Source organism: Mytilus edulis, chromosome 7 (assembly GCF_963676685.1).
Source record: "Mytilus edulis chromosome 7, xbMytEdul2.2, whole genome shotgun sequence".
Lineage (NCBI taxonomy): Eukaryota > Metazoa > Mollusca > Bivalvia > Mytilida > Mytilidae > Mytilus > Mytilus edulis.
The window spans coordinates 65,421,355-65,448,885 of NC_092350.1; the positions used below are offsets into that span (position 1 = coordinate 65,421,355).

Sequence of the window (27,531 nt, forward strand, 5' to 3'; positions counted from 1 at the left end):
ATATCCATTTTCAATTTTATGTAGTAAAATACTCTTTAGGTTGGTTTTTTTTTATCGAAAAGTTAAACAGTTCGTTCGAATATGCTATCATGATATGCGTCTCCAATTTGTCGATTGTACCATTGAATTTGGTGGCAAAAACTGTTTTCACTATACGCGTTGCCCCTTCCTGGCAAGTGTAATTTGTTCGAAATCGACAGAGAACAAACTTTTAATGCATATTTTAAGTCTGTCAAATATTAAAACATTCCTCGCATTCCGCGACGATTGTTTTATAAGCGAATTTCCCATTCGGAAGAAACTGGTTTAGCATGCATGCAATCTTGCTTTATATCAGTTTTAAACAATTCTTAGTAATCATACCACATCTCTTTATTTCTATACATCCCAAGGGTGACTGGGGTATAGAAATATGGTTACTTGGTCTTCTCCCGACCGCCAGTAAAACGCTTGCCGAAGTGGGCGTCCGTTTGGCTGTGCGGGATGTATCAAGTTTGCAGTCACGTCCGGTCAGAAGGGGGACGTTAAATCCGATGCCTCGTGTAAAGAGAGTGCCACGCTCTTTGCACGTTAAGAACCCTTACAACAACTCTCTGAGGGGTCCGTAGGTGGCCGGTTGCAAGGCAAAATTTCTGTCTATCCAATATACGCTCTTTTTCCAGTGGCAGTCCAAATTTCCCCGACCATCATCCTCTATTATAACAACCTACCTATTGTGTTTATTGTTAACTTGTTCTCGTCCTGAATATGCATGAAATATTTGCCACTGGACGTTAAGCAACCAACAATCAATCAATCAATCTTTATTTCTATATACAGCAGCAAAATAATGAAGTTTCAAATTAATAAAAAAAATCATTTCCTGTACCAAACACAAGTGATATTCTGTCGTCCGACGGTTGACATAGGCCGAAATACGTTTACATTAAAAACTGGTTTAAACGCTGGATTACAAAACCTAAACCCAAAGTTTTGACGAAAATGCAACGAATCTTTTTATAATATCTTTGTTTTTGTATATGTTTGTTTGTTTGTGCCTTAATCAGCACAAGTGCAAAGGAAAAATATTAAAGTGATGGAAGAAAAGTAAACACAATTATGTTGAATTTAATTAGTGTTATACAACTGATTCTGAACGAAAATTGTAATACACTAAATGATTATACTGTTGATTATCGGTCATGGATACGTAATATAAGTGTAAAGAATCATGCATATATAGAGGGATTAGTTTACTACGTATGTACATATACATGTATTGAGTCAATCATTTTCTTGGCATTACAAAATGCGAGATAATCGTTTCGTATGCGGATTAATTAAGTTACCACACATTCTTATTTTCATAATTAGTAAGATTGGAGTCGAACGCACCTTCGACGTGTACGGTTTGAATGTTCAACCTTAGTTCTGACAGGCTAGTGATACATAAAGTTGGCAATTAGACCACTCGGCCACCGAGGCCTCTATGTTTAACCTGAAACTACTATAATTTATAGTAGTCGCAGGTTTAACTCGGATTTACTTGTGATATCGGCCTCGGAGGTTAAACGTCACAGTATTAAAATCACTCAGTAAATGAGCTGTCGTAGCTGAGATGACTTTAACGTGCTACGGATAAGAATTGTACTATGCTTTTTTTTTGTTGTTGTATATAACGAGAGACATATTAAATGTCTTTGATAAAACGCACCTTTCGTTTTGCGTTATTTTATTAGCATTGGATCGGGACTGGCTGTATTTCTTTTATACGATAGTGTCGCCACCTATCCTATAAAAACCGGAAGTATATATATTTTTTATTTTGGGATGTAACAACAATCCACGAAAATGACCTGGGAACGATCTGTCTGTTGTTTAAGAGTATTTACTGTTATTGTAACTGCTGTTTTATGGGTAGGTTTAGGATATTATGTCATGCAAGACTCTAAGGATGGATGCCATTCTACTGTATAAAAGAACAAAGTTTCCGTCTGTCCTGCATAAAATTATCATAATGAAAGAAAGAAAACATTAAAATTGATTGATACATATTTTAAAAAAATATTTCAAGAAACCAATCATAGATTTCACTGACCATTGTGTCAAGCTTAACCAATTTGCACGAAAGAGTGTCTTTTTAAAAATGTTTCAAAAATGCATGACCATGATTGCATGAATAAAAACAAAAAACAAAAAACAACAAAAACATCATCTCTGAATATTAACAGGTCGGGAATTAGTCCAAATAATTATGATGCCTAGGCTATTTTAAAGTTTTTTTTCTGTGACACTTTCCTACGATGTCATTACACTGAAGCCATTTTTTCTGTAAGTAGTCAGTTTCACAAGTCTTTAGTCTTTAGAAGTGTCAACTTGACACTATAATCTCTCTGTAATTTCAAACACCCTGGTAATTTTATGTCGCTATTGTATAAAACTCATTAGTACATTTGTATTTATGATGTGGCACTGCAGAGAAAAATAAATAAATAAATAATTAAAAAAAAAAATGAAGACTAAGATTGATCATAAGTATCACTATATATAGTGTTATCGGTTCTTGATAGTGTAACAAACTTTTGCTCCAGAGGGCCAGTTCTTCAAATTAATGTGGTCAAAGCTGATTGTGTTAATTAAGTAGATACTTTTATTCATTTCCTATTATCATGATTATCATGATTATCCTCATGATTTTCTCTTGGGTTTACAAGTCAAGAAAGATCAAAATATCTGTCATGTCTATTGTTGTGCTCAATTTTAGGAATCTAATGCTGAGTTGACTATATATATAGTGACTGGTTTACAGTAGAAATTTTACCCTCTAATGCCAAATAAACAAGTCGTGGAACCAGTGAAGACATTTTCGACAAAGTTGTCAAAATATGACCAGCGTTTGGACTGTACTTTGCCGAAAGTACAACAGATAGATGTTCAATGACAAATAAATTTACTAACCTCTCGAAACACTTGAAATTGTAACAACTAAACAGTCATGAAATAATTGGTAATGATTGAAAAAATAGACACAGACCACATTGTCATAGATATGATAGAAGGATTAACATTTCTTCAAATATTTTGGGAATGATTTACATTGTATTGAGCACTACCTACCCATTTCATGAAGTGTATGCGCCTTTTTATTCTTAAACGTGAAAAGATTCTAGGAAATGATTAGGTCTTTTTGACAGTTTATGCAGTTCGAGATCTGTCAATGATGCCATTTTGTTCTTTCATTGAACTGATTCTTCCCATATTTGACTAAAGGGCATTGATCTTAAACACATCAACCAGTTGATTATGTAATTGAAATTTACAATTAAACACTGGAAATTTGAAAATTAAAAAATAGTAGCGCTGCGTTCTGTCCTATAGAACAGTGCTAAATATGCCCTGAATACTATATATTGTGCTATATGTAAGTACATTCATGTAGAAAATTGTTTCAATGAATTGTATATATATATATGTACATGTACCAGTGTTCTCCCCAGGATTTTGGGATAGCACCAGGGTAACGTGTGTCGAAATGATTTGTACAATATGTCGTGTCGCGTTGCATCGCTTATTTTTTCTTCTTGTTAGTTTTTGTGCCATTACCTTTTTGTCTTTTGTTTTGTTTACTGTGTTATTTTGACTTTGGGTAAAAAAATACTGGTAAAAAAAAAGTAAATCAAACAGTTTATATACTTTAATATCTTTTAAGAATAAATAATAGAAAGCACTTTCAGTCTTTAAACTAATAGATCACTTTTTATACTTTGATCAAGCCAATTTTGTCCTGATACTTGAATAGTTACACTACACATTCCCCATTTTTGTTAGATTACACCATAACAATTAACTTTAAACAAGATTAAATTTTAATGTAGAACCTTTAGTAAATTAAATACTATTTTCCATAGCTTTAGACATGATTCTTTTAGACATCAAAAAAATTATTATTAAAATCATTATTGTGTTTATTTCATGATAGACATGAAAAGTATACTTATTTATCTATGTGGACACTTGTGAAAGGTTGTCATTTCTAGCTCAGTTCCAATCATTGTAATTTATTTTGTAAAAGTTTGATGTTGAATGGATATGCTACCTATTTAACATAATATGCCTGTGCTTTAATAAAAGTATGATTGTCAAAAATAATTTGCAATATATTTTTATTGGTATATTCAAAGAAAGTCTCTATCCTTGAGGTAACATCCTTATATAATTTTGCATTCAATTTGTACTTTATTTCTATTTTAAATGATGGATAATATTTTAGGAGCACATTTTTGTAATAAGCTAAATCAGGGGAAGTAACTCACGTTTTATAAATACGCAAATCATTTATGACCAAAGGCTGGAGTAATAGAGTTTATTAACAAATGTCTGCTTGTCCCTCAAAAGTCTCATAAGTCTGTGATCATTAAGTTATGATCTCTTAATTAATTAAAACACAAGAATCCTGTACATCGATTAAATCCAATCATCAAGGTTAACCTCAAAAGGTAAATCGATCTCGTGGTGTAAACAATCTTCGTTGTCAGAACTGGATTGAACTGGTTTGAACTGGTCAATTTTCATCTGAAATTTTATACCCCACGGAAAGGTTTACGTTTAAATATATGATTTTTTTTACCGAAAATTTTAACACCACGGTGAAAAATTATACATCGCGGCAAGAAAGATACCACCACGGTAGAAAATTATACATCGCGGGCCCGTGGTCCTTTAAGGGCCTGGGGAGAACACTGTGTACAATGTATATATACATGTTATGATGCCTCACTGCATGTCAAATTATGCCAAAATCCTAATTCAAAATTAAACCATCACAAGTACTTTAGATTGTTCTCATGATTTTCTTAGCATGATGTTATCATCAACACCTGTATGGATGTAGGCATAAAAGGAAATGATTATAATGAAGTGAAAAAATTAATCTATGGTTAAGCCAAACAAGCTTTTTGGAAAGTTTTTACTTGGGCCTGAAAATAATAATTGTTTACTATAACCATGATAACATCAGAAATTGTTTTAATGAATTGAGTGATGCTTCACTACATGTTCATTGTATTTTGTGTACTTATTCAAACTCTTAAAAAAAAATCCACATGATGTTGTAACACACCTGTACGTGTATGGTAGTCACATGACTAGCTTTAGGCAAATTAGGAAATGATGAAATTGAGAAATGACAGATAATGTTAGGTGAAAAATACATCACGGTTGTAATTAACATGACATTGTGATGTAATAATATGGGTTATTGATTTCATTTAAATTGGATAAACATCAATAGGATATCCAAATTAATTTGTTATTGGTCATAAAATATATGAAATATAATGACTGTTATTATGGTCATGATGGTTACTGTTGTTATTCTGATTACATCATCAGGTATTCAATGTGTCTTTACTACATGTACATTACAGTCTGCACTGTTAGCCACTTGTTTGATGCCCCAGACTAGTAAATATTGATTTCGGATCAGTGAAAATTTTAAAAATTTTATATACATGCATATGATATACATTTACTTGTTTAAAAAAAAAATGTAGTCTGATAGGGACAAATTTTGATATTTAGTTTCCACACTAGTCATGCTAGTAGATGAAAAAGTTTTAGGCGCAGACTGACATTAACATGTTTAAAGAAATAAAAAAGTGCAACAACTGTGTTAGTGTCTAACAAAATACAAATTTCAAATTACTTTTGTGCAGAATTTAAGGTGTCTAAATCCTTCCCTGCTTTTAATAGCATTAAAATTGAGAATGGAAATGGGGAATGTGCCAAAGAGACAACAACCCGACCATAGAAAAAAACAACAGCAGAAGGTCACCAACAAGTCTTCAATGTAGCACCCGGAGGCGTCCTTCAGCTGGCCCCTAAACAAATATATATACTAGTTCAGTGATAATGAACGCCATACTAATTTCCAAATTGTACACAAGAAACTAAAATTAAAATAATACAAGACTAACAAAGGCCAGAGGCTCCTGACTTGGGACAGGCGCAAAAATGCAGGGGGGTTAAACATGTTTGTGAGATCTCAACCCTCCCTATACCTCTAGCCAATGTAGAAAAGTAAACGCATAACAATACGCACATTAAAATTCAGTTCAAGAGAAGTCCGAGTCTGATGTCAGAAGATGTAACCAAAGAAAATAAACAAAATGACAATAATACATAAATAACAACAGACTACTAGCAGTTAACTGACATGCCAGCTCCAGACTTCAATTAAATTAACTGAGAGATTATGATTTCATCATATAAACATCAGGCACAATCCTTAGCTTACATGGCTTATAATGCACTATTGTCAGTATAATTAGGTAAATATAATTTACAAAACAAGTAACAATACAAAAAGTAAAGATATTATATACATGTAATGATGCCAATTTGAATTTTCATATTTTACAAGTTCATATATAATAGGATCTTCACAAGTATGAGGGTCTGGATGGGGAGGGAGGGGGGGGGGGGGTTGTTATTTGGTAAACATTTAATTTTCACCCCTTTTTTCTCTAATCTTCAAAAAAAATAGACCATGCATTTCTCTAATCTTCATTTTTTTTGCCCGTTATTCTTCTCTAATCTTCATTTTGTAAGGGTATTATTCTTTAATCATTTAACCCCATCCAAACCCTCAAGTATGACATCCATCAACCATACTTTTAAAAACATATTTTACATCATGTATGCATGGTATACATGGAATACATTAGAATTGTATATTTAAATTATTACATTAGATGTATGTTTCATTATACAACTGTGCTATAGCAGGCACAAGCAAGGTTAACAACAGACTGATTGTCTAGAAGAAGCAAGCTGCTAAATAATGTTTTGTGAAATAAATGAGATTGCCTACCTTCCTACAAATTACAATGTACCCAATTTTTATCAACATGGTAGTGGAAATACTTCTATTATGTTTTTTTTTACTTAATAAATTATATTAATTGATCTATTTCAGTTATTTGGAGGTGGCATTGTTGGATTTTGTCTATGGGTATTATTAGATTTCTTTATCAACCAGTATGTGAAGTCAGCAGATGAACTGAGGACTGTATTTGTCATAGTCCATGTCATAATAGCAGTGGGCGTGGCATTACTCATATTTGGTATTATTGGTATATATGGAGCAGCTCGACCGAGAAGATGGGCACTTATAATGGTAAGTATTACATAAACTTGAAGATGTGGTACAATTGGCCAAGTGTTGAAATAAAGTGTTTTTGAAATTTTTTGGGAAGTACCTTGATTAAGCATGCAGGAAAGCATACATGTATAAGACACAGATTAACATGCTCTACGAATTGGGATATTTTGTCAAAAATTGATGTTTTCAGAAGGAAAAAATTGTTTTAAAGACAAATAATTACATTAGATGTATGTTTCATTATAATATTTTATTCTGTTGGCTAACTGCACATCACATGTTATTCCGTAAGCAGTTGCATTGCTCAATACAACTTTTCATTCATGATAACACGTGCTCCAACAATAAAGTGCACAGGTGAATTAAATAATAAAATATATAAAATTCGTGTTTTCATAATCATAGCTAAAAAATGTAATTATAAGTATTGAATGCTTCTTTTTGTAACTTTATAGGGTTCTACATTTTTAGAATGAAGTGCTTCCGCGCTTCATACAAAATGTACTTTGGTCAACGCTTTTACACCCCAATAAATTTACAAAAAGAAGCATTCAATTCTTATAGGATTCCAACTATGAAATTGTGAGATTTGGTTTTGGAATCTGGTCCTCTATTGATACAATACATTACAGGACTTTTTTTTGTATGTTTACAAACTTTATCTTTATGTTTTAAATTTTCTGCAATCATGACACAAGATGTGCTCTTTATCTGTGAAGTCAACAAGAATTGAAATAAATTACTTTTAAATATATATTATAAGAAAATTTAATGAAGAATCTTGAAGAACACAAAAAGGGGGATCTATGCCCCTAAGTGCCTGTGAAGTAAACAAAATCTAAATGTCTAAGGGACATAACTCAGCCAATATTTTTTTATTACCTTTACAAGTAAATAAAATTCACTTGTATAAGTATCCTTCAAATTTACTTATATAAGTATATTATGATTTCTTCTTCAAGTAATTAGGAATAACTTGTACAAGTAGTACCCCTGACTGACATGTTTAAAAATGAAATTAAATAAAAAATAAAATTATACATTGACATAATAGATAAAAAATTCAAGTAATTTGAAAATGAATTTTTAAAGCAATTGCTTTTATGCCGTCGCGTATGGCCATCTTTGTGACCCAGATCAGAGACTCCGCCCAGATCAAGCCATAGTATTTTGTTAAACAGGCTCCTGGTCAGTCATTCTTTAACACCTATGTATGTTTTCTAATGCAATACATAGCTTGAAACTTTAAAAAAAAGTTAGTGGATTTAAGAAGTTTCAGAATATGTTCTTGTAGATGTATTTTTGTATTTAAAGGGTCAACCGTTTGACTATCAAATAACATAGAAGTCCGAGTGAAAAAAAGTACATTTTTATAAATGCGATTCCGTTTTCCGCCGTTCGTACGATGTTTCAACAAAATATGGATTCATTTCAGTTGTTGATTTAGTATTGAAAATTTAACTGAATTATCTCCTAATAAATACGGTTTTTTATGTTTAATTTGTGTTTCTTTAAGAGGTCAGGTGCTCTTGTTCATTCATAAAATTATCGTTCATTCATACATTTATCGTAAAATCAAAATCACTACACAGGTTAATGCGTAGTGTCAAATTATTACCTGTAATCTAAAAATAGACAAACTTTATTTGCGCAAATAATTTAGCGGAACGAAACCCTTGTTGAAAACACATAACAATAAGTTCGTTTTCCTTTTCTGTCAAAACTCCGTAATATTTATCGATCACCTTACTAATGAAATGGACCCGTCCAAAAGTAGTAGATGCCAAGTCGGTCCAGATGAAGAGATATTTACAATTTGGAATTTTCTAGTTTATTAATACATAGATTGAAAAAAAGTACGTCTTTTTAAATATCATGATCAAAACTGGGTTTGCATAACAAATGTCAGATGAAACCATTATCCTCGTCTTTTCAGTGAACAAGTCTACTACGTTTGTTGACACTCGACGGTCCACCGTGTTAGCAATTTTATTTCACATGTTTTCGAAATATTGAAGATCATTTTTTGCAATGTTTCCTGAAAATTGATAAATATCAAAGCAACGTAGAGCTGTTTGTTCTTGTTCGTATAATAAAATTGAGAATGGAAATGGGGAATTTGTCAAAGAGACAACAACCCGACCATAGAAAAACATACAACAGCAGAATTAAGGTCACCAACAGGTCTTCAATGCAGCGAAAAAATCCCGCACCCGGAGGCGTCCTTCAGCTGGCCCCTATACAATATATATACTAGTTCAGTGATAACGATTTAATGTCATGTTTGTCTGTGATGACCCCCCTTTTCGGGATTGCATGAGAATTGTAGTTATCTCGTAACCACATGCACTTGTTTCTATCCATAGGAAGGTCGACTATCCATATAAAACTATTTATATGGATAATCGACCTTCCTATGGATAGAAACAAGTGTCTGTGCTCGTACCGCATCAGAAGGACACATATCAACTGAGCAATAATGTTTGGAACTTAGTTTTAAAAATGATGACAAAGTAACATTATGAAAATATTTTTATTAAGCTGAAATATACATTTATTCTTTACATGTTTATGTCTTGTAAGATATTTTATTTCTTTCCCGTTTTTTTAACATTTGCGTCTGGAAAGTTGAAATGTTTTAACTTAATCATTTGTGTTAATGGTTAAATATAAATTAATAATGAAAATTGTTAAAATTAAATCAATAAAGGAAATTATTGCCAAGGAAGTTACAAACACTACCAGGGGATAATCCATGATGATTTCTTTTTGAGTTATATGTTTCAGCACATGTATATTTGCCCCCAACTTTAGCCTGGTAAACGTGTTGTCTCCTTGTGAAATATAAAACATATTAAAAATGACTTTCTGCTGAAGTCTTTTATTTATATAAAGTTAAAACCTTCTTACTTTTAACTAGACAACACTCATGTCAGGTTTAATTCTTGTATATATGTGGATGAAAAATAAAAGTCCCCAAACATTAACATGGCAGCAATTGCTTTTACAGCCTTTAAGGCTTTGATTAATAATTCAAACAGCTCACCCCTACCCATCTATTTTTGATAACATATACATGATATAGTAGGTACACTGCGGGTGTGTTGCTGACTACATTAAAAAAAAAAAGAAGGTTTATTTACATTTGCTTCTGAATATAAAGTTCATATGGTTAGACAAATTAATTCATCTTAGTTATGACATGTATGTACATGGTTATACTTTTTCTAATTTCAGTTTTTAATTTGTCTGGTTTGTGTCACACTGACTCTTCTTGGAGGAACAATATACTGCTTTTTCTATCAAGCTGAAGTAAGTAGGAACAATGACCATCCATAGTTGCAGTCTGCACGGTTAGCCACTAGTCCAATGCCCCAGACTAGTAAAATTTCATTAGGACTAGTGAGTTTTTGCAAAATTTTGCAATAAGAAAAATGTCAGAATATTGGTCTTCGGACTAGAAGTTGAAAAAGTTTTTGGTGCAGACTGTTAAGTTAAAATTGAGAAAGGAAATGGTGAATATGTCAAAGCGACAACCACCCGACCATAGAGCAAACAACAGCCGAAGGCAACCAATGGGTCTTCAATGTAGCGAGAATTCCCGCACCCGTAGGTGTCCTTCAGCTGGCCCCTAAAATATGCATAATAGTACAGTGATAATGGACGTCATACTAAACTCCGAATTATACACAAGAAACTAAAAATTAAAATCATACAAGACTAACAAAGGCCAGAGGCTCCTGACTTGGGACAGGCGCAAAATTGCGGCGGGGTTAAACATGTTTATGAGATCTCAACCCTCCCCCTATACCTCTAGCCAATGTAGAAAAGTAAAAGAATAACAATACGCACATTAAAATTCAGTTCAAGAGAAGTCCGAGTCTGATGTCAAAAGATGTAACAAAAGAAAATAAATAAAATGACAATAATACATAAATAACAACAGACTACTAGCAGTTAACTGACATGCCAGCTCCAGACCTCAATTAAACTGATTGAAAGATTATGTCTTCATCATATGAATATCATGTACAATCCCTCCCGTTAGGGGTTTAGTATCATACTATCATAAAAAATATGAGAAGAACATAACCCGTGTCATGCCAACAACTGTAAGTTGTACATATGTGTATATGGGCGTTTTTCAATAAAAGCGTACATTTCAGACCTTAAAAAAATGGAAAATCAACTTGTCTAAAATTTAATTTCAAGAGTTATTTTGAATACCTCTATAATAGACCTGTTTGTAAACAAAAAGTGCAATCTTAAATATTCTTTAAAATGATATTATTTTCATAATTTGTGTACTGTTTCGTAGGGGACAAAAGTCCCCTACGAAACTTCTTCTAAATACACATATTTTTTGCAATTTTAAATGTCTCCTATAGACATTCCAGTTTGTTTACTTTAAATACTAGAAAAATATCATTTTTTTTCTGAATTAGAAAATCATTTTTATCGATAAAGATTAGACAGTACTTCACATATGAAGGTTCAACTCATGTTACGTAGTGGACATTTTGATGCGTTTTGTAGTGGACAAAAAGTTTCGTAGTTGACATCAACCCTATTATATGTTAATAAAAACATAATAAAAATTACATGAAACTAACCCTTGTTATTTGTTTTGCAAGAATATAATTGAAAAAAGATTAAAAAAAGACTCCATGGTAGTGGTAGTGTCAACTACGAAACGTTTTTCTCCCATACTTGTTTCGTAGGGGACCGTTTCGTAAGGGACGTAATCGCATGCTTTATTTTTTCCCCACAATCCCTATATTGTAATAGTAACAAGACTGATTGTATTCATCAAAGCATTTATCAAGCTGTACACTGATATTTTTTTCATAATTTTAAAACCAGATACTGAAGGATATTTGACCCGTTTCGTAGGGGACATTATCAAAAATACGGTATCACTCTGGTCCATTTGATGTGCTCAATTTTTCTTACCAACAATTTAATTGCCATTATAAAAGCATCACTTCTTTTGTAAGACCCTAATGTTTATATCTCTTGCAAAAAAAATTACATTGATTTTATAAAACTGTTTATTGGCAAATTTTAATGACTTCGTTTCGTAGTGGACAATTTGTGAGGGACGCACCTTCTGAAATTAAAAAAGCTATATTGAAAGCTGTTTTTTAGAATATGTTGGCTCTGAACATACTTTTGAATTATTAAAGAACTTATGTAAAGTAAAAAACCCATTAATTTCTTCATTTTTTTACGATATTTTAGAGTATGAATGTTGGACAGGCGGTCTAGGGACATGCCATTTTGGTTGTTTTGGACCATTCAGGAGTCAATATCTTATCAATCCCTCTAAAAGATAAACTGTTTCTTTGCTTAAAAATGTTAAATCTAATTCAATGTACTGACTGCACAAAAAATTACTTGCAAAGATCAAACACATTTTTTTTAAAGTGGATAGGACAAGAAAATACGTTTTTATTGAAAAACGCCCATATTATATCAAATTACAATGCATGCCAAACAACTTATTTATTATTACATGTATTACCATTTTCATTCAGTAGCCTTATTCAACATGTTCAATAAATATAAAATAATTTCTGATTGATGTTTGCAGTAACCATGGTAACATACTTGATGCAAGAACTACCTTTGCAGTAAATTCTTTAATAAAATGTGTGAAAATCATGCATTTTATACATATACATGTATAAATACATGTATCATTTATGACTAATTTATTGGAAAGGAAATTGCAATTTACATTTCAAATGCATTTTGTACAATAATTTTGCCCAAAATAGGAAATGTATACATGGGTTCCAAAATTTCCAATTTAATACAGTTGAAAACTTAGTACCTGCATGCATTACAAGTAGATTTCCATCTTATCTGCCAGTAAAACATATTACATGTACTACAATACAATTTAAATGACCTCAAATTGTATGTAAAAGTTTTAATTGGCAAGTTGAGAAGCACTTGAATCAAGAGGTATTAGACTGTGGATATATATCACTAATGTTCTCATTATATTACGGCTGATTTCCTTATGCTTGCAAAGTAAAACTTTGGTTGGCTTGCTTGCTTTGCTTGTATAATTGTTTATACAAGCTTTGTAAATAAGATTGAAATCTTCAAACTATATGTATAGGCATAATTTAACCTGTATATATTATATTTGAATTTAATTGGGTGTTATCCTAATATGATTGTACAATATACAAACAAAGCAAGCAAGCTATCCAAAGTTTTTCTCTTCATGCATTAGGAAATTAGCTGTACCGTAAATACTAATTTAGAAGCAAAGGTGCAGTATTGTATAAAAAGCATATGGTGAAATGAGAAGAAGGAGGATGTGGTTTATGTATCATACTTTTTTTAGAGCTTTAAACAAGTAGAATTAAATACGTGTTATTTTACAATTAATATGTACTCACTGCTGCACAAAGATCAATTGTTATAGCTAGGATTTAAGTGTACATAAGGTTGCACATGTTTAAGATCAGGGTTATGTGAGCACACTGCAGACCTGCTAACTAAATAGGGTATTCATGGTATTTAAGAACACTTGACAATATAAATTCTAAATAGAAAGTTTTGAAAAGTTGGCAAAACATCTATTTAAAATTACCGAAAAAAAATGGTGTTATTCAGTGGTCACTATAATTTTAATGTTGTTTCTTCATAGACAGAAAACATATATATCACAGTCATTCCTTAAGAAGAGAACACCTGTGTTTAAAGATCACCCTTAAGCTTGGCACCAGAGAAAAGTGACCTTATAAGAGCAGTGACCTACATGTATGATTTGAAAATTCATAGGTACTCTTTCAGACTGATTTAGAGTTATTTTTTGTCAAATGAGCACAATTTTTTTTCCATTTCAGATCAAGCAAAGTGTTAAGGATTCTCAGCTTATGGCAAGGATTGTTAGGAAAGAATATGGTTCAAATAGTGCTGTTACCAGTGCATTTAATTACATGCAGAGAGAGGTATACATCTTCATGATCTTAGTATGAATGTTGTGATGTAAAACCATGAGGCATTCTAAATGAAAATTGTAGTCAATATTAAGAACTTCCTGTGAATTCATTTATTTTTTCATGGGTACCAATTTTTGTGTTTTGAGGAATGCTGGTTTTTTCATGGAAATTTGTTTTTGTAGTTCTGCCTTATTCTGCAAACAAACCTATAGAAAATTTGCAATTTGTTGAACAAAATTGAAGATTTTTACATTTAGCATTCAGGACCCAGGAGTTATTGTCCTTGATAGATTTAAAAATTGCTCTTTATGTAGTTTTGGTGCAATAAGGGCGACATCAAAAGATCGATGTAGGATAAAAAACTTAAATCAAATAGTTTGGGGGTGGGGGTCAACATTGCTGCAAGTTTTGTTAATTTAAAATCGATTTTACATATTTCCCTATTGGTCAATTAATTTTTCCCAAATTAAGTTAAGAGGGGGATGTGGGGGTCAGTGAAAAAACTATGTGAATTAAGTTTTTTATCCTTCATTGAACTTTTGATGTCATCCCTAATAGTATGAGAAAACCCATAGTGCATTGAACACAACATACTATAAATCATACCCATAACTGTTCAAGAAATTTACCAATAAAATATAAACTATGATATAGAAAATTACAAGATGTAAAATTGGAGTTATCTTCCTTTGATTTGTGAATAATTCTAAGTGAACCCAATCATAGTTATGTGAAATATTAAGTTCCAACTTCAAAATGAATGCAATCTCCACCTATAAGTGCTAACAAGCTTTTGATTTCTAAGTTCATGTAGGAAATACAAAACTGGCCTTGTTGATTATTTACTATTTCAAACTGCCAACCACCTTGACGTGCATGACCATAGCAGCTTTCCTCTTGAAACAAAAAATTAACATAAAACTTTAAAAAATGTAATGATTTCAATACAACAATTTATCATAATTGTAATAGAGGTATACTGAAAAAAAGACTGATGACCCACATTCAATAATTAAACTTTCCTCCCTTCATGTCCTACCCTCTCACAAACATTTTAATGGAATAGCCCTAATATTTTCATATCTTTTTTATGACAGCTACATTGCTGTGGAGGTGTGAGTTACACAGACTACGCCGAGTCCAACTGGATAAGTACAGTCTGTTCAAATGAGCAAAACCCTGAAGTTTGTGACAAACATGGTAAAGGAAAAGTACCATTGTCTTGCTGCAAGAATTCTTATTATTATGAAAATCAGGTGGAACATTATCAATATTGTTTAATGTATATTGAAGACCAATCTGGTGCTGTGCTGCCAAAACCTAATGCTGATATGTATCAGAAAGTAAGTGCCTATAATATAAAAAAGAAGATGTGGTATGATTGCCAATCTGACAACTCTCCACTAGAGACCAAATGACACAGACATTAACAACTATAGGTCAGGCCAAATTAAAAACAAATATGTGTGTTTCCTATTTCAATACCTACCTATATTTTAAGCATAGAAATGGCATACCTTAAAGTTTTTTTGTTTTTTTTAGCAATTTTAAATGCCCACTGTTGTGACTGTTAAAATCAGAATTTTTCTCTTATAAACTAATCGAAAAAATAATTGTAAAATAAAAAAAAAGTTCTATTCCTACCTATCCTATTTTTTCAAAGATGTAATAGGAAACACACATTATTTTACTTAGCCTCACCTTATTAGAATGTGTGATCTGTTGTATTGAATTTGTTCTTTAAGAGACTGTTATTACTAGTACACATCAAAAGCCCATTTGTTTACATTCTTTCATCAGTCTTTCCCCCTCATACTTGCTCTGTGCTGTGACTGAAGTTATAACAATAAGTCTCGTAGTTAATGTCACTGTCTACGGGAAAATATTGGCGAATTAGTGTCTGGCAAGTCAATAATTTAATATCAGTACATCAGCATTTTTAACATCTGAATTGATATAAATAATATGTGGTATGACATGCAAAAGTGATAACTCTCGATCCATGTCACAATGCGAAAAAGTAAACTTTTGTAGGTTTAAGTATGGCCTTCAACTTGGAGCCTTTGCTCACACTGAACAGCAAGCTATTAAGAGCCCCAAATGACTAGTGTAAAACAATTCAAACAGGAAAACCAATGATCTTATCTATATAAAAAAATGAGAATCACATCAACAAATGACAATCACTGAACAACAGGCTCCTGGGGCTTGATGAGGGAAAAGTTGGACATATATGTCTTTTGGACAGCAAGCTGACTTCACCAATGAGTAAATAAGTCTCCTAGAGGTCAATATATATACACATGGTCTTCCACAATAGAACTAGTTTATACTAAATACACTTAATCACCCTGAATCTAAACAATGTTTTTTTACAAATTAGCTGTTGTATTTTTTCAAAATATATTTGACACATGGTCAATCTTTATTGACAAGAATTGACAGTTTTCCTGCCTTAGATCAGTGTTTCTTTTCATGCACTCTGGCTTCTGTTCAGAGTGTGTGGTCTAGTAAATGGCATGTATGATAGTGGTATAACATTAACATTTTCTTGTTTTGAATATGCATATTATTAATTTGCTGCTGGACATTAAGTGGACATTAAGCAGCCATCAACATCATTATCTATAGAACATGTAGAATCTGAAAACTATAAAATTATTTTTATATTTTTTTTTTGTTAATTGATCATGTTAATTGTAACATTTATGAATTACTGTCCTTATTAAGCAAGTTTATATTTGCCAATTTTGTTTTCAGTTTGACATGTTTAAGGGTTTTTTTTAATTTCAGGGTTGTAGAGAGTCCATAGTACAGTTTTTAGAGGACACAGTGCTCTCAGTAATTGGAGTGGCATTGTCAATAACAGTACTTGTGGTAAGAATTGTGTAAACACTCTTGAACTTATTTGTGCTAACCTTTTCTCTCTAAATTTATGAGGTTGGAGGGATGGGGAATGGGTTGGATGAATCATACCCTTCATGTATTAACTATGCCCTTGCCATAGTAGAGGAGGCATTAAGTTTTACCCTTGTTCGTAGTATTCGTCCCCAAAATTGGTTTCTGTTACCTGACTTTAGTTTGCCTCAACCAAATGTTATGTAACGTATACACAATAAAATTGAGAATGGAAATGGGGACATTTGTCAAAGAGACAACAACCAAGCCATAACAGACAACAGCAGATGATCACCAACAGGTCTTCAATGCAGCGAAAAATTCCCACACCTGAAGGCGTCCTTCAGCTTGCCCCTAAACAAATAAATATACTAGTTCAGTGATAATGAACGCCATACTAAGCTCTGAATTGTACACAAGAAACTAGAATTAAAACTAATGCAAGACTAACAAAGGCCAGAGGCTCCTGACTTTGGAAAGGTGCAAAAATGTGGCAGGGTTAAACATGTTTATGAGATCGCAACCCTCCCCTTATACCTCTAGTTAATGTAGAAAAGTAAACACATAACAATACGCACATTAAAATTCAGTTCAAGAGAAGTTCGAGTCTGATGTCAGAAGATGTAACCAATGAAAATAAACAAAATGACAATGCTTATTTCCACAAAAGACAGATTAAGTCTGAAATTGTGTGGGGTCACTTTTACCATTAATGAGTTGTGCTCTTTTATAAACATTGAATTTGTGGAATTTTTTGTTTCCGTTTTATAACTTTGATTTGCCACAACCAAATGCTATGAAACTTATACACAATGCTTATTACCACAAAGCATTTGGTACTATATACACATTCTTGGAGCTTTATGCATGTATATGTAAATATGTCAAGAAAATTTGGAGATCATGAAACTAAATCATGCAGTTGTGTGCAAAGGGCTCAATCTGAATTAAGTATCTGCCACAATAAGCTGGGCTGCAGTTCCACAATAGAGCTCGAAAATACTGGAAGTTTCTGAAAGTAAGCAAAATCATTTTTATAAACTGCAAAAAAAAAAATAAAAGAATAAAATTATACAATATCTGTTAACATAGAAGTAATTTTAAAATGATTTAACGTTTCACAGTGTTGATGCCCCCGCCATAGCGGAAGGGAGTATTAAGTTTTACCCTCTTTAGTCTGTTCATAGGTTCATACGTCCATACATCCCAAACATCCCAAAATTGGTTTCCGTTCTCTAACTTGAGTTTGCCTTCACCAAATGTTATTTTGAATTTGTATTTTTCAGGTCTTGCTGTTAGCCATTTGCTTAACATCAGCCCTTATCCACAAACTAAGAAGGCCACCATTGATGTCAAACCATGACGACGATGTTGTTTATGAGATGGCAAGAAGCCAAGAGAAGTCACCTTATCCAACCAGAGGCCCATATGCTAACTTGTACAATAGTTGAATTATTAGTGCGTCGCATTTAGTCACCATTTAATGACTATAAAAAAATCATGTTAGGTAATGGATTTGTGTAACCCTTATGTCAGAAGAATTCCCATTTAGATAGATCTGTTATGAATGTTTGAAGTATTATTGTAAACCAACTAGTTTTCACGAGTGATTTATTTCGTGTCTTTGCGAATAGAAAAATAACACAATTATAAATCATTGTGAATATGTAAAACTTCATTTAGCTACATAAGTCAAGTTTGAAAACCACGAAATTTAATCTCTGCCAAATGGGCTAGTTAGCGCCTAACACGAAATAAAGTATGGATCCGTGAAAATAAGTTGGTTTACAGTTTTTGAGAAAGATAATAAAAAGTTTGTACATGTACAAGTATTGTTTAGAAATGAGATTGAGCGAAAGTGAATTTCAATACTGTTATTATCATTTTTATATTAGTAGAAGTAGATAAGTCATAAAATTTCACCATAACTTGAATTGGGTCCAACGTTTTTAAAATTCAGTGTATTTTAATTCATGGAAGTATGTTAAAAGCTAAACTTGTTTTCTGCAATTGTTCAACCCTATAATTATTCTGGTTTTCAGTAAAGATATCATGTATACAATCAATTGTTAAGTACATGGGAATTTAAATTTTGAAAAAGAACAATATTAATTAAATTTAGTCTTTTTTTTTAAAGATGATACAGTACATATAATAAGGTTCAGACAATAAAAAGTTTTTGTTATTGTTGAGTTATTATATGTGTATGAGAAACAAGTCATTTCTTGTAATTTAGAACACTTTTATAGGAATTGTTGTTTTTAAAACCTTTGAATAAGGAAACTAAGAAATGTCTTCTAGAAAATTACCTGCAAAACAGTATTTAACGTAAAAAAAACATTAAAGACTATTTTTTGTGTACATTCTACAAGTAAAAAAACTCAATAACATTTTTTTCAATTTATTTATAGTTCTTACAAAAACTTACAAACCCATGAGATCGTCTTAAAATTTCAAAGAGCAAAATTTGAACGTTAGCTAAATTAATATGTATACAGTACTGCTATGAATCCAGAAGTCTTTGGGAATTCCTAAGAAATATTTGACAATCTACTGGTGCATGTAATAATTGGTGATAACAATAATGTGACAATCTAGCTTCTAGTCAATGATTGTGAGATTTAAATTAAATGGAGTTATTTCCCTTTTTTATACTTATATATTATCTCCCTTTTTGTATGAATGTTTGAAATAGTTTGATAGAAAAGTATAAAAATTTTCTAATTTTTTTTTTTTTTTACTAATCTTTCTGAAATGTTTTTGATATATGACTTCATTTTGGAAGTTGATCATTGATATTGTTATATAAATTTTGATTAAAAATCTCTCTCCACAAGAGTTTGTATGGGATACCAGTCTAATAGTCACAACTAATTAAAATCCTTTCAGATTTGTCGTGCTGATGTTTTTTTTTCAACCAAAAGTTTTTTTGTAGTGTTGATTATTAAGTGAAATTATGTTTGGACCAATAAATAAAAATTGTATGGTGGACCAAATTTCTAGTGAACAATCCATGACCTTTGTAAATTCTGTTAATAGTGCTTTTCTATTTCTTTTAGTAACAGATTGCTTTATGCTGCTAAGTGCATTTATTTCAAATTTGATAGTCTGATATAGTTTTAAAGGAAGAAATATAGAAAAATAAATAAATCTTTCATTAAAATTCCTATGGTGGCCTTTTACAAGCCTTATTTTTTTTAAATTCACCATCTTTTTCAAATGGCTGTACAAAATTTGCCCTGCATACAAGTCCACATGGCTTTTCAGAATCTGTTTAATATCTGGTATACTATGTTATGTGCCTTTGTTCTGAATTTGCATGAAATATATGCCACTGGATGCTAAGCTAACAACAATCAGTCAATTAGGACATTGCTCGTTAGTTTTGCATCTGAAAAAGCATAGAAGTTAATAAATAAAGACTACCCACCTAAATATACCAAAAGATACTTATGAAAATACAGTCTCATGTACATTACTTTTCTGACACAAATAAAAATATGATACTGCACAGATCAATTGGCTAGAAGTTTAAAAAAATCTTAGCCCTCTCCAATTTGTTGACAGAAAAAATAAACCTTGAAGTAGAAGTGAACATGATTAAAGTTGTAATTATGACTCGCCAACATTTGTCACACATTTCTTATTTCTACTTTTTTGTACATTGTACAGTATGAATTGTATAGACACATTTAATTTTATGTCATTTAAAGATGACTCCGATTTTTGTGGGATTTCTGCTCAATTCTTTTCACTAAATTTTATTTCTTCAACAGATCTTAAATCAAACAGGGTTACTTACTTTTTCTTCTGTTTTTTTTTTTATCCCACCATTGAGGTGCTAAACCAAAAAATCATTTAAGCATAATTTTCAAATAGTATTTTGTCTCATTGCAAATAAATCATTCCAACATTTTTTTTATATATTTTTATGTCATATTTGTTAGAGTTCATCTATTTTTGTTGTAAGAATGTTTTTGATAAAATAATTCAAATATAGGAATAAATAATTGCACTGAAACTTACACACCTTATAAAAAAGTACTGCTAATGCATATGAATGTATATGTTTAAGGAAACTAATTTTCCTGGATTATATAAAAAAAAGTTGCAATTTTGTAAAATCTTAAACATTTAAATTTGTGGTCTACCTTTTCCCATAAAATCCAGGAAATTGAAACCCCATAAATAATAATAAATCCACAGTATTGATATTCTCATTGTTTGTAAGTGTCTAATTTTTATACTATTAACCCTTCACAAACAAGTCTGACTGAGAAATGATTCTAATTCTATATTACTTTTTACCAGATTTTATCTATTAGTATTTCAGATTTGTTGATTACAAATTTTTTATATGCATAGTAATTGCTTTTGTTAAAAGCTATTTTAGCGTTTCATATATCATTAACAAATCTGATAGTTACCTTATGTTGGAAAATTTTGAAATGCATGTACATTATATCTGTACAGCAAAACTGCAAACTTGAACATTATAAAGAATTAGATTACAAATATTGTGAGTTATCTCCCATTATGGGTGAACAAATTTCAAGATTTTTTTTAAAGTCACACCAGCTGAATTTAAAGATCTTTTAGAAAATTCTTAACTGTAATTTGAAATTACAAAAATCTATTATTGCACACCTTATAAAGAAGAAATTAAAAAAAAAAGTGTGTTTATGAAGCTGATGCAATTTAAAAAAAAAAGGATTTCTGAAGTAGAAGAACAATCTGCCCTCCCAAAGAAATCAGTGTATTTATGAGATTATAATTGTTGTTTGGAATAGTTTATTGATCATCTGCTTTTTTTTCCTTTTTTTCAAAAATATTTGAAAGACAAAGTTTTCAAATGTTGAAATAGATGTACAGGGATCAAATTACATGTGCAATCTGTTCACATATTCAATTTGCATATGTTTCATAATTGATATTATTGTATTTTATATTTGTTGAAAGATCTGTTGTATCGCCATAAAGATTATATGTTTACACCACACAAAATTGATGTAGTACACTGTTTACACATAAAAAGAAAGTATGGTATTTATCACTCATTTTGTGTATTGTGCTGTTTATACATCATAGTATGTTAGCTTTTCACTCATTTTGTGTATTACACTGTTTATTCATCATAGTATGTTAGCTTTTAACTCATTCTGTGTATTGTGTATATTTGTTGTGTATTAACGGCTTTTCCATAACAGAGAATAATTTGTAGCAACAGGTTGACCAAAAGTATAATTTATTTTACAAGACATTTAAAATGTAACTCTTATTAAAAAATTGTTTCAAAAGAAGAAAAAAACCACTTCAGCAATACATGTAGTTCACTATATGCTATGTTCATCATTTTTCAAAATTTCATGAAATATATTTTTTTTTAATTTAGTTGGTATTTGCAAGCAATAGGCATTATTCAATAAGAATTACCTAATCATTTATTATGGACAGTGGTAATGCGATGTACAAACAGCCTACAAGCCCTGATTCTTACAAAGTGGTATACAGAATAATTGTTTATACAGAAGGTTGTAACACATTTATAAGTTTTGCCTTAGAAGCAAAAGTTGTTTAATTTACATTTAAATGATAGATTGAATTGATTTAAGGTGGTACCTAACACCTGAACTAAAACTAATTTGGCTCGTTTAATTTTCTTAAAATTTTGACAAAGTATTTACTTTGACCCTTTACCAAAATTTAAAAATTTGAAAAAATTTGAACCAACCGTTTAATCAGAAAAATTACACTGGTTATATAGCAGTTTGACAAAAACTTATTTTGATCATTGAGAAGCTTAATGTTCCCTTAACAACACAACGTCATTAAAACGTTCTGTTGATTTTACAGAGTTATTTCCCTGTAGTGTTAGGTACCACCTTAAACAAATATATAATATTTAAAAAAAAAAAATTGATAAGAGAAAGCCATTTTCTTATCACTGTCTCTGCTAATTAACCTATAGAAAAAGTTTTACATACAAGCGTATAAGTTATGAATAGTGAAAATTCAGAAATTATTTTATGCTTTTATTATTGTAATTTTTAAAGAATTGTGAGATGAATGCGACTTAAATTATTGCGATTTTGAAAAAATCTGAAAACAGGTATTTGTTTTATTGACCATAAAGGGAGTTCTTATTATCAAGACCAACCAGCTGCATTATTCCCTTTTAATAATAAAAACCTCACAATAATTTCTGAATTTACAATAAATGAACAATAGTTGTCTTTTCCTTGGTGTGTGGTGTTCAAGGTTGTAGTTTTAAAAACTTTAACATTTTGTAAGTGAGTGTAGTTCATGGCTGTGCCATACAAAATAATTTAGTGATATAGAAGATTTTTGTGGTATTTTGAATTCTACATTTTTACATTATTATTTTAACCATTGTGTTGTAATTGTATTAGGGGGATGACACTCATTTGGGGAAGAAGGGGAGTGAAAAAAAACAGGGGATGTGTGATAAAGGGGATTAAAACGTGAGAATGTTGGATACTGAGGGTTGGGGAACAATTTGAAGCTGGGAAAAAGGGTAGAAAGTTGGAAGTGAAAAAAAACAAACTTATATTTGGGATTTTGGAAATAGCACCCCCTGTGTCACCCCTCTCTTGTATTACATTTTTTTGTGATAATATGGATATTGTCTCAATGCTTAATTATTATTTTATAACTAACATTTCACCAATGATTAGAAAACATGTAAGGGGTCATCCGTAATTGTCAACCATTTTCCAAAGTGTACAAAACGTACACTTTTTCAGACCCCCCACCCTCCCTCAAAAAGTGTACATCAACCATATTCAGATTTCAAGACAAGAAGCAATCATTTTTATTAAAAAAATATCCTGTCTATCATAGTTTAGTTTAATATAGAAATTTGCATTGAAAAAAAACTGAAACATTTCTGACTGTTTTATACAGTGATAAAAAAAAAAGTGTACGGTAAAAATGTTGATTTTTTAACCCCCTCCCCCCAAGTGTACGTTTTGTACACTTCGGAAAATGTTTGACAATTATGGATGACCCCTAACTACACATGTTAAACATTGTAAATTGACCATCATTCATATAAATGTATACAGAATCACATGAAAGAATTGGAAAATCAGATATCTGTGTTAGCCTTAAGGAGGTAGACCTAGGTTAAGGGAGATAACTCTTTAAATCAGTCAAGCGTTTGTACAAGTCAAGTTCACCAATGTATTTTAAGCATTTACCTGAAACAGATTGAAAATAATCTATGTAACCTAGAAGCTTAGAATATGTTTTTATACGCCCGGGACGGGACGTATTATGGTATACCGTTGTCCGTCCGTCCGTCTGTCCGTCCGTCCGTCCGTCGTCCACACTTCGGACAATAACTCAAAAACACCTACACCAATTTCCATGAAACTTAAGTGAATTGTTTATATCTATTGACGTAAGCTCCCTTTCGTTTTTTTTTAATTTCAGATTTTAAGTTTTGGATTTATGGGGCTTTATTCATAAAAAAGGGGGGATTTTCAACACTTCGGACAATAACTCAAAACGGCTTTCACCAATGTCCATGAAACTTTGGTGAATTGTTTATATCTATTGATGTAAGCTCCCTTTCGTTTTTTTTTAATTTCAGATTTTAAGTTTTGGATTTATGGGGCTTTATTCATAAAAAAGGGGGGATTTTCAACACTTCGGACAATAACTCAAAAAGGCTTTCACCAATGTCCATGAAACTTTGGTGAATTGTTTATATCTATTGATGTAAGCTCCCTTTCGTTTTTTTTTAATTTCAGATTTTAAGTTTTGGATTTATGGGGCTTTATTCATAAAAAAAGGGGGATTTTTAACACTTCGGACAATAACTCAAAAAGGCTTTCACCAATGTCCATGAAACTTTGGTGAATTGTTTATATCTATTGATGTAAGCTCCCTTTCAATTTTTATAAATTTCAGATTTTAAGTTTTGGATTTATGGGGCTTATTCATAAAAAAAAAGGGTGATTTTTAACACTTCGGACAATAACTCAAAAAGGCTTTCACCAATGTCCATGAAACTTTGGTGAATTGTTTATATCTATTGATGTAAGCTCCCTTTCAATTTTTATAAATTTCAGATTTTACATTTCCGTGTTATGAATTTTTATGCTTAAAAAAGGGGGGATTTTTCCAATTTTGGGACAATAACTAACACTTTCACAAAATTTTATGTATGGATGAAAAATTTAAGACAACAAACTTAGTTAAATTTGAGGTAGCCTTAATAGTGCCAATTTTTTTGTGCATTTTTATTTATTATTTGGGGGGGGGGGTATTTGACAGGGCTCACACTATTTCTAGTTGATCATATAAATTCATTCAAAGCATAAAAGACAAGTTAAAAGAGCAACGGGCGTATCATGCGCTAAAGCGCAGCCCTTTATTGAAAATGGTTGACACAAACGTACTGATGATTTTAAGAGTTATTTCCCTTAACCTAGGTCTACCACCTTAAGTTAGTTCTGATACGTTTAAAAAGTAAACCATTATTAAATGATAATAAAAAAAAAACTGCTTCATATGAATTTTAATAATCATCTTGATGGATTATTTAAAATGAATATTTGTGTTTGTTATAAAACAAGTTATATTTCTTACTCTAATCATCATGATTTTTTAAATATTTTATGTGCAATATTTGTTTGTATGTATATAGCAAAGCTTTATAAATGTTTTAGATTATATTGGTGCAAAAAGGTATACACTGAAAGGAGAATCCTTATTATTTTAACTTATTCATGAATAAAAAACATGTTGAATAGTCCAATGTTAAAAAATATTTTTGCAAGAGAAGACAACTCTTATTTCTGTTCCATTTTTATTAATTCCTTTTTTTCAATTTCATCTTTTAAAACTTCTGATAAATTTGTACAAAGACAATTATTTTTTTATAAGAAATGAAAGTAAAAAGAGAATTGAGGTTTATTGGTTTTAAGAAAATTTCTTTTTAGCAACAAGACATCAGTTATCAAATTATGAAAACCAAAGTTATTTTAAATTTTTAAAAATTTGTTTAAGATTTTCGGATAACAGCATCAGACTCTTGCAAAATTTTATACTTCATGTTTGGCTTCATACAAAAAGATAACTACAATTTATGACATTATATGATAATTATTATGAATATTTATTGCTCAGCTGCAAAATCATGACTAATTTTAAGTAGACATCTAGAATTTCAGAGACTTTTTTATATATACATTTAGCAGTACTTTATATCATTGCATATGCCAATTTTGCATAGTTTTGAAATGTGAGGTAAATGTCTTTAAAAAGGGACTTTAAATCTTAATATTTTATATTTTAAGTCTTTTATTCCTCTAGAAATTCTTTTAGTAAGGAATAAATATTTCAAGAGTATAAGCAAATTTGCTGATATATTTGTATACATGATCAGTATGAGCTACACTTCATGATGCAAATGCATAATAAAATAAAAAATTGAAGGGGGTTCCATATTCATGTTAAATCTAGGCAATTTTAAGAACTCTGCATTTTGGAAGTTGAAATGAATAATATTATATAATTTATTGGAAAATACTGATGGCATTTTATAAAAGAAACTTTGTATTATATATTTTGTGCAAATTTAATAAATTTCTGATGTCTATGAAATTATCATTTAAAAAATGATAATTTTGGATTTATAGATGAAATAACTTTTTTTACACAATACAGGTTGTACATTAAACACATTAATCTAACATTGTAAGTCATTTAATTGTATTGTCCATTCATATTTTGTTAATAGTTTTTTGATAGACTGTGTAGTCATTAGTTTTACAGAGAAACAAGATAAATAATTTTATATTATGTTGTCATAATCGTCATTAAAGAAAATTCTATTTAAATTCTTTGCTCTGTTGTTCATTAGAATTACTGTGAATTTAAAAATTATTCCGTGCATTTATTATTGTGATTTTTGTCATTATAGACCAAAATTCAATTTTAAATTTTGCAATTTTGAGAAAAATCCTGTTTAATTCATTTATAAAAATTTCAAAATGCAATTTTTTAAATTATTCTGATTATAACCCTGTCAAATTTTTCACAATATTAAAAACATTGCAATAATTTCTAAATTTACAGAACTAGCCAACTGTCTCAATAATCTCATGGTAGTGTGTTTGCTCCAGAGTGGGAGGCAGGGATTCCAAACCTGGCCAGGTCAAATCAGAGACTTTAAATTTGGTTTTTAGCTCACCTGGCCCGAAGGGCCAAGTGAGCTTTTCCCATCACTTGGCGTCCATCGTCTGTCGTCCGTCGTCGTTAACTTTTACAAAGATCTTCTCCTCTGAAACTACTGGGCCAAATTAAACAAAACTTGGCCACAATCTTCATTGGGGTATCTAGTTTAAAAAATGTGTGGCGTGACCCGGCCAACCAACCAAGATGGCCGCCATGGCTAAAAATAGAACATAGGGGTAAAATGCAGTTTTTGGCTTATAACTCAAAAACCAAAGCATTTAGAGCAAATCTGTCAAGGGGTAAAATTGTATATTAGGTCAAGAT

At 31.0% G+C, this 27,531-nt stretch overlaps 1 protein-coding gene and 1 long non-coding RNA gene across 2 annotated transcripts; one reads left to right on the forward strand and one right to left on the reverse strand.

Annotated features, from left to right (window-relative positions):
• Positions 1-1,755: 1,755 nt before the first annotated feature.
• Positions 1,756-22,612, forward strand: LOC139482000 (tetraspanin-3-like). Its single transcript, XM_071265634.1, has 7 exons — positions 1,756-1,896; positions 6,956-7,156; positions 10,379-10,453; positions 14,008-14,112; positions 15,201-15,446; positions 16,897-16,980; positions 18,288-22,612. Exons 1-7 carry the CDS (start codon positions 1,831-1,833, stop codon positions 18,450-18,452), a joined length of 942 nt encoding a protein of 313 aa, XP_071121735.1. The 5' UTR covers positions 1,756-1,830; the 3' UTR covers positions 18,453-22,612.
• A 298-nt stretch (positions 22,613-22,910) lies between these two features.
• LOC139482001 (uncharacterized) lies at positions 22,911-25,914 on the reverse strand. Its single transcript, XR_011654744.1, has 2 exons — positions 25,470-25,914; positions 22,911-24,127 (listed from the first exon to the last, which is right to left on the reverse strand). It is a non-coding gene; the product is annotated as an uncharacterized lncRNA (long non-coding RNA).
• Positions 25,915-27,531: the final 1,617 nt, after the last annotated feature.

Excerpts from the sequence above, each read along its gene's own strand:
- LOC139482000 (XM_071265634.1), top strand. The coding sequence starts at position 1,831 with ATGACCTGGGAACGATCTGTCTGTTGTTTAAGAGTATTTACTGTTATT. Across the intron at positions 7,157-10,378 it reads GAAGATGGGCACTTATAATG|TTTTTAATTTGTCTGGTTTG; the intron begins GTAAGTATTACA and ends TTCTAATTTCAG. Across the intron at positions 15,447-16,896 it reads ATGCTGATATGTATCAGAAA|GGTTGTAGAGAGTCCATAGT; the intron begins GTAAGTGCCTAT and ends TTTTAATTTCAG.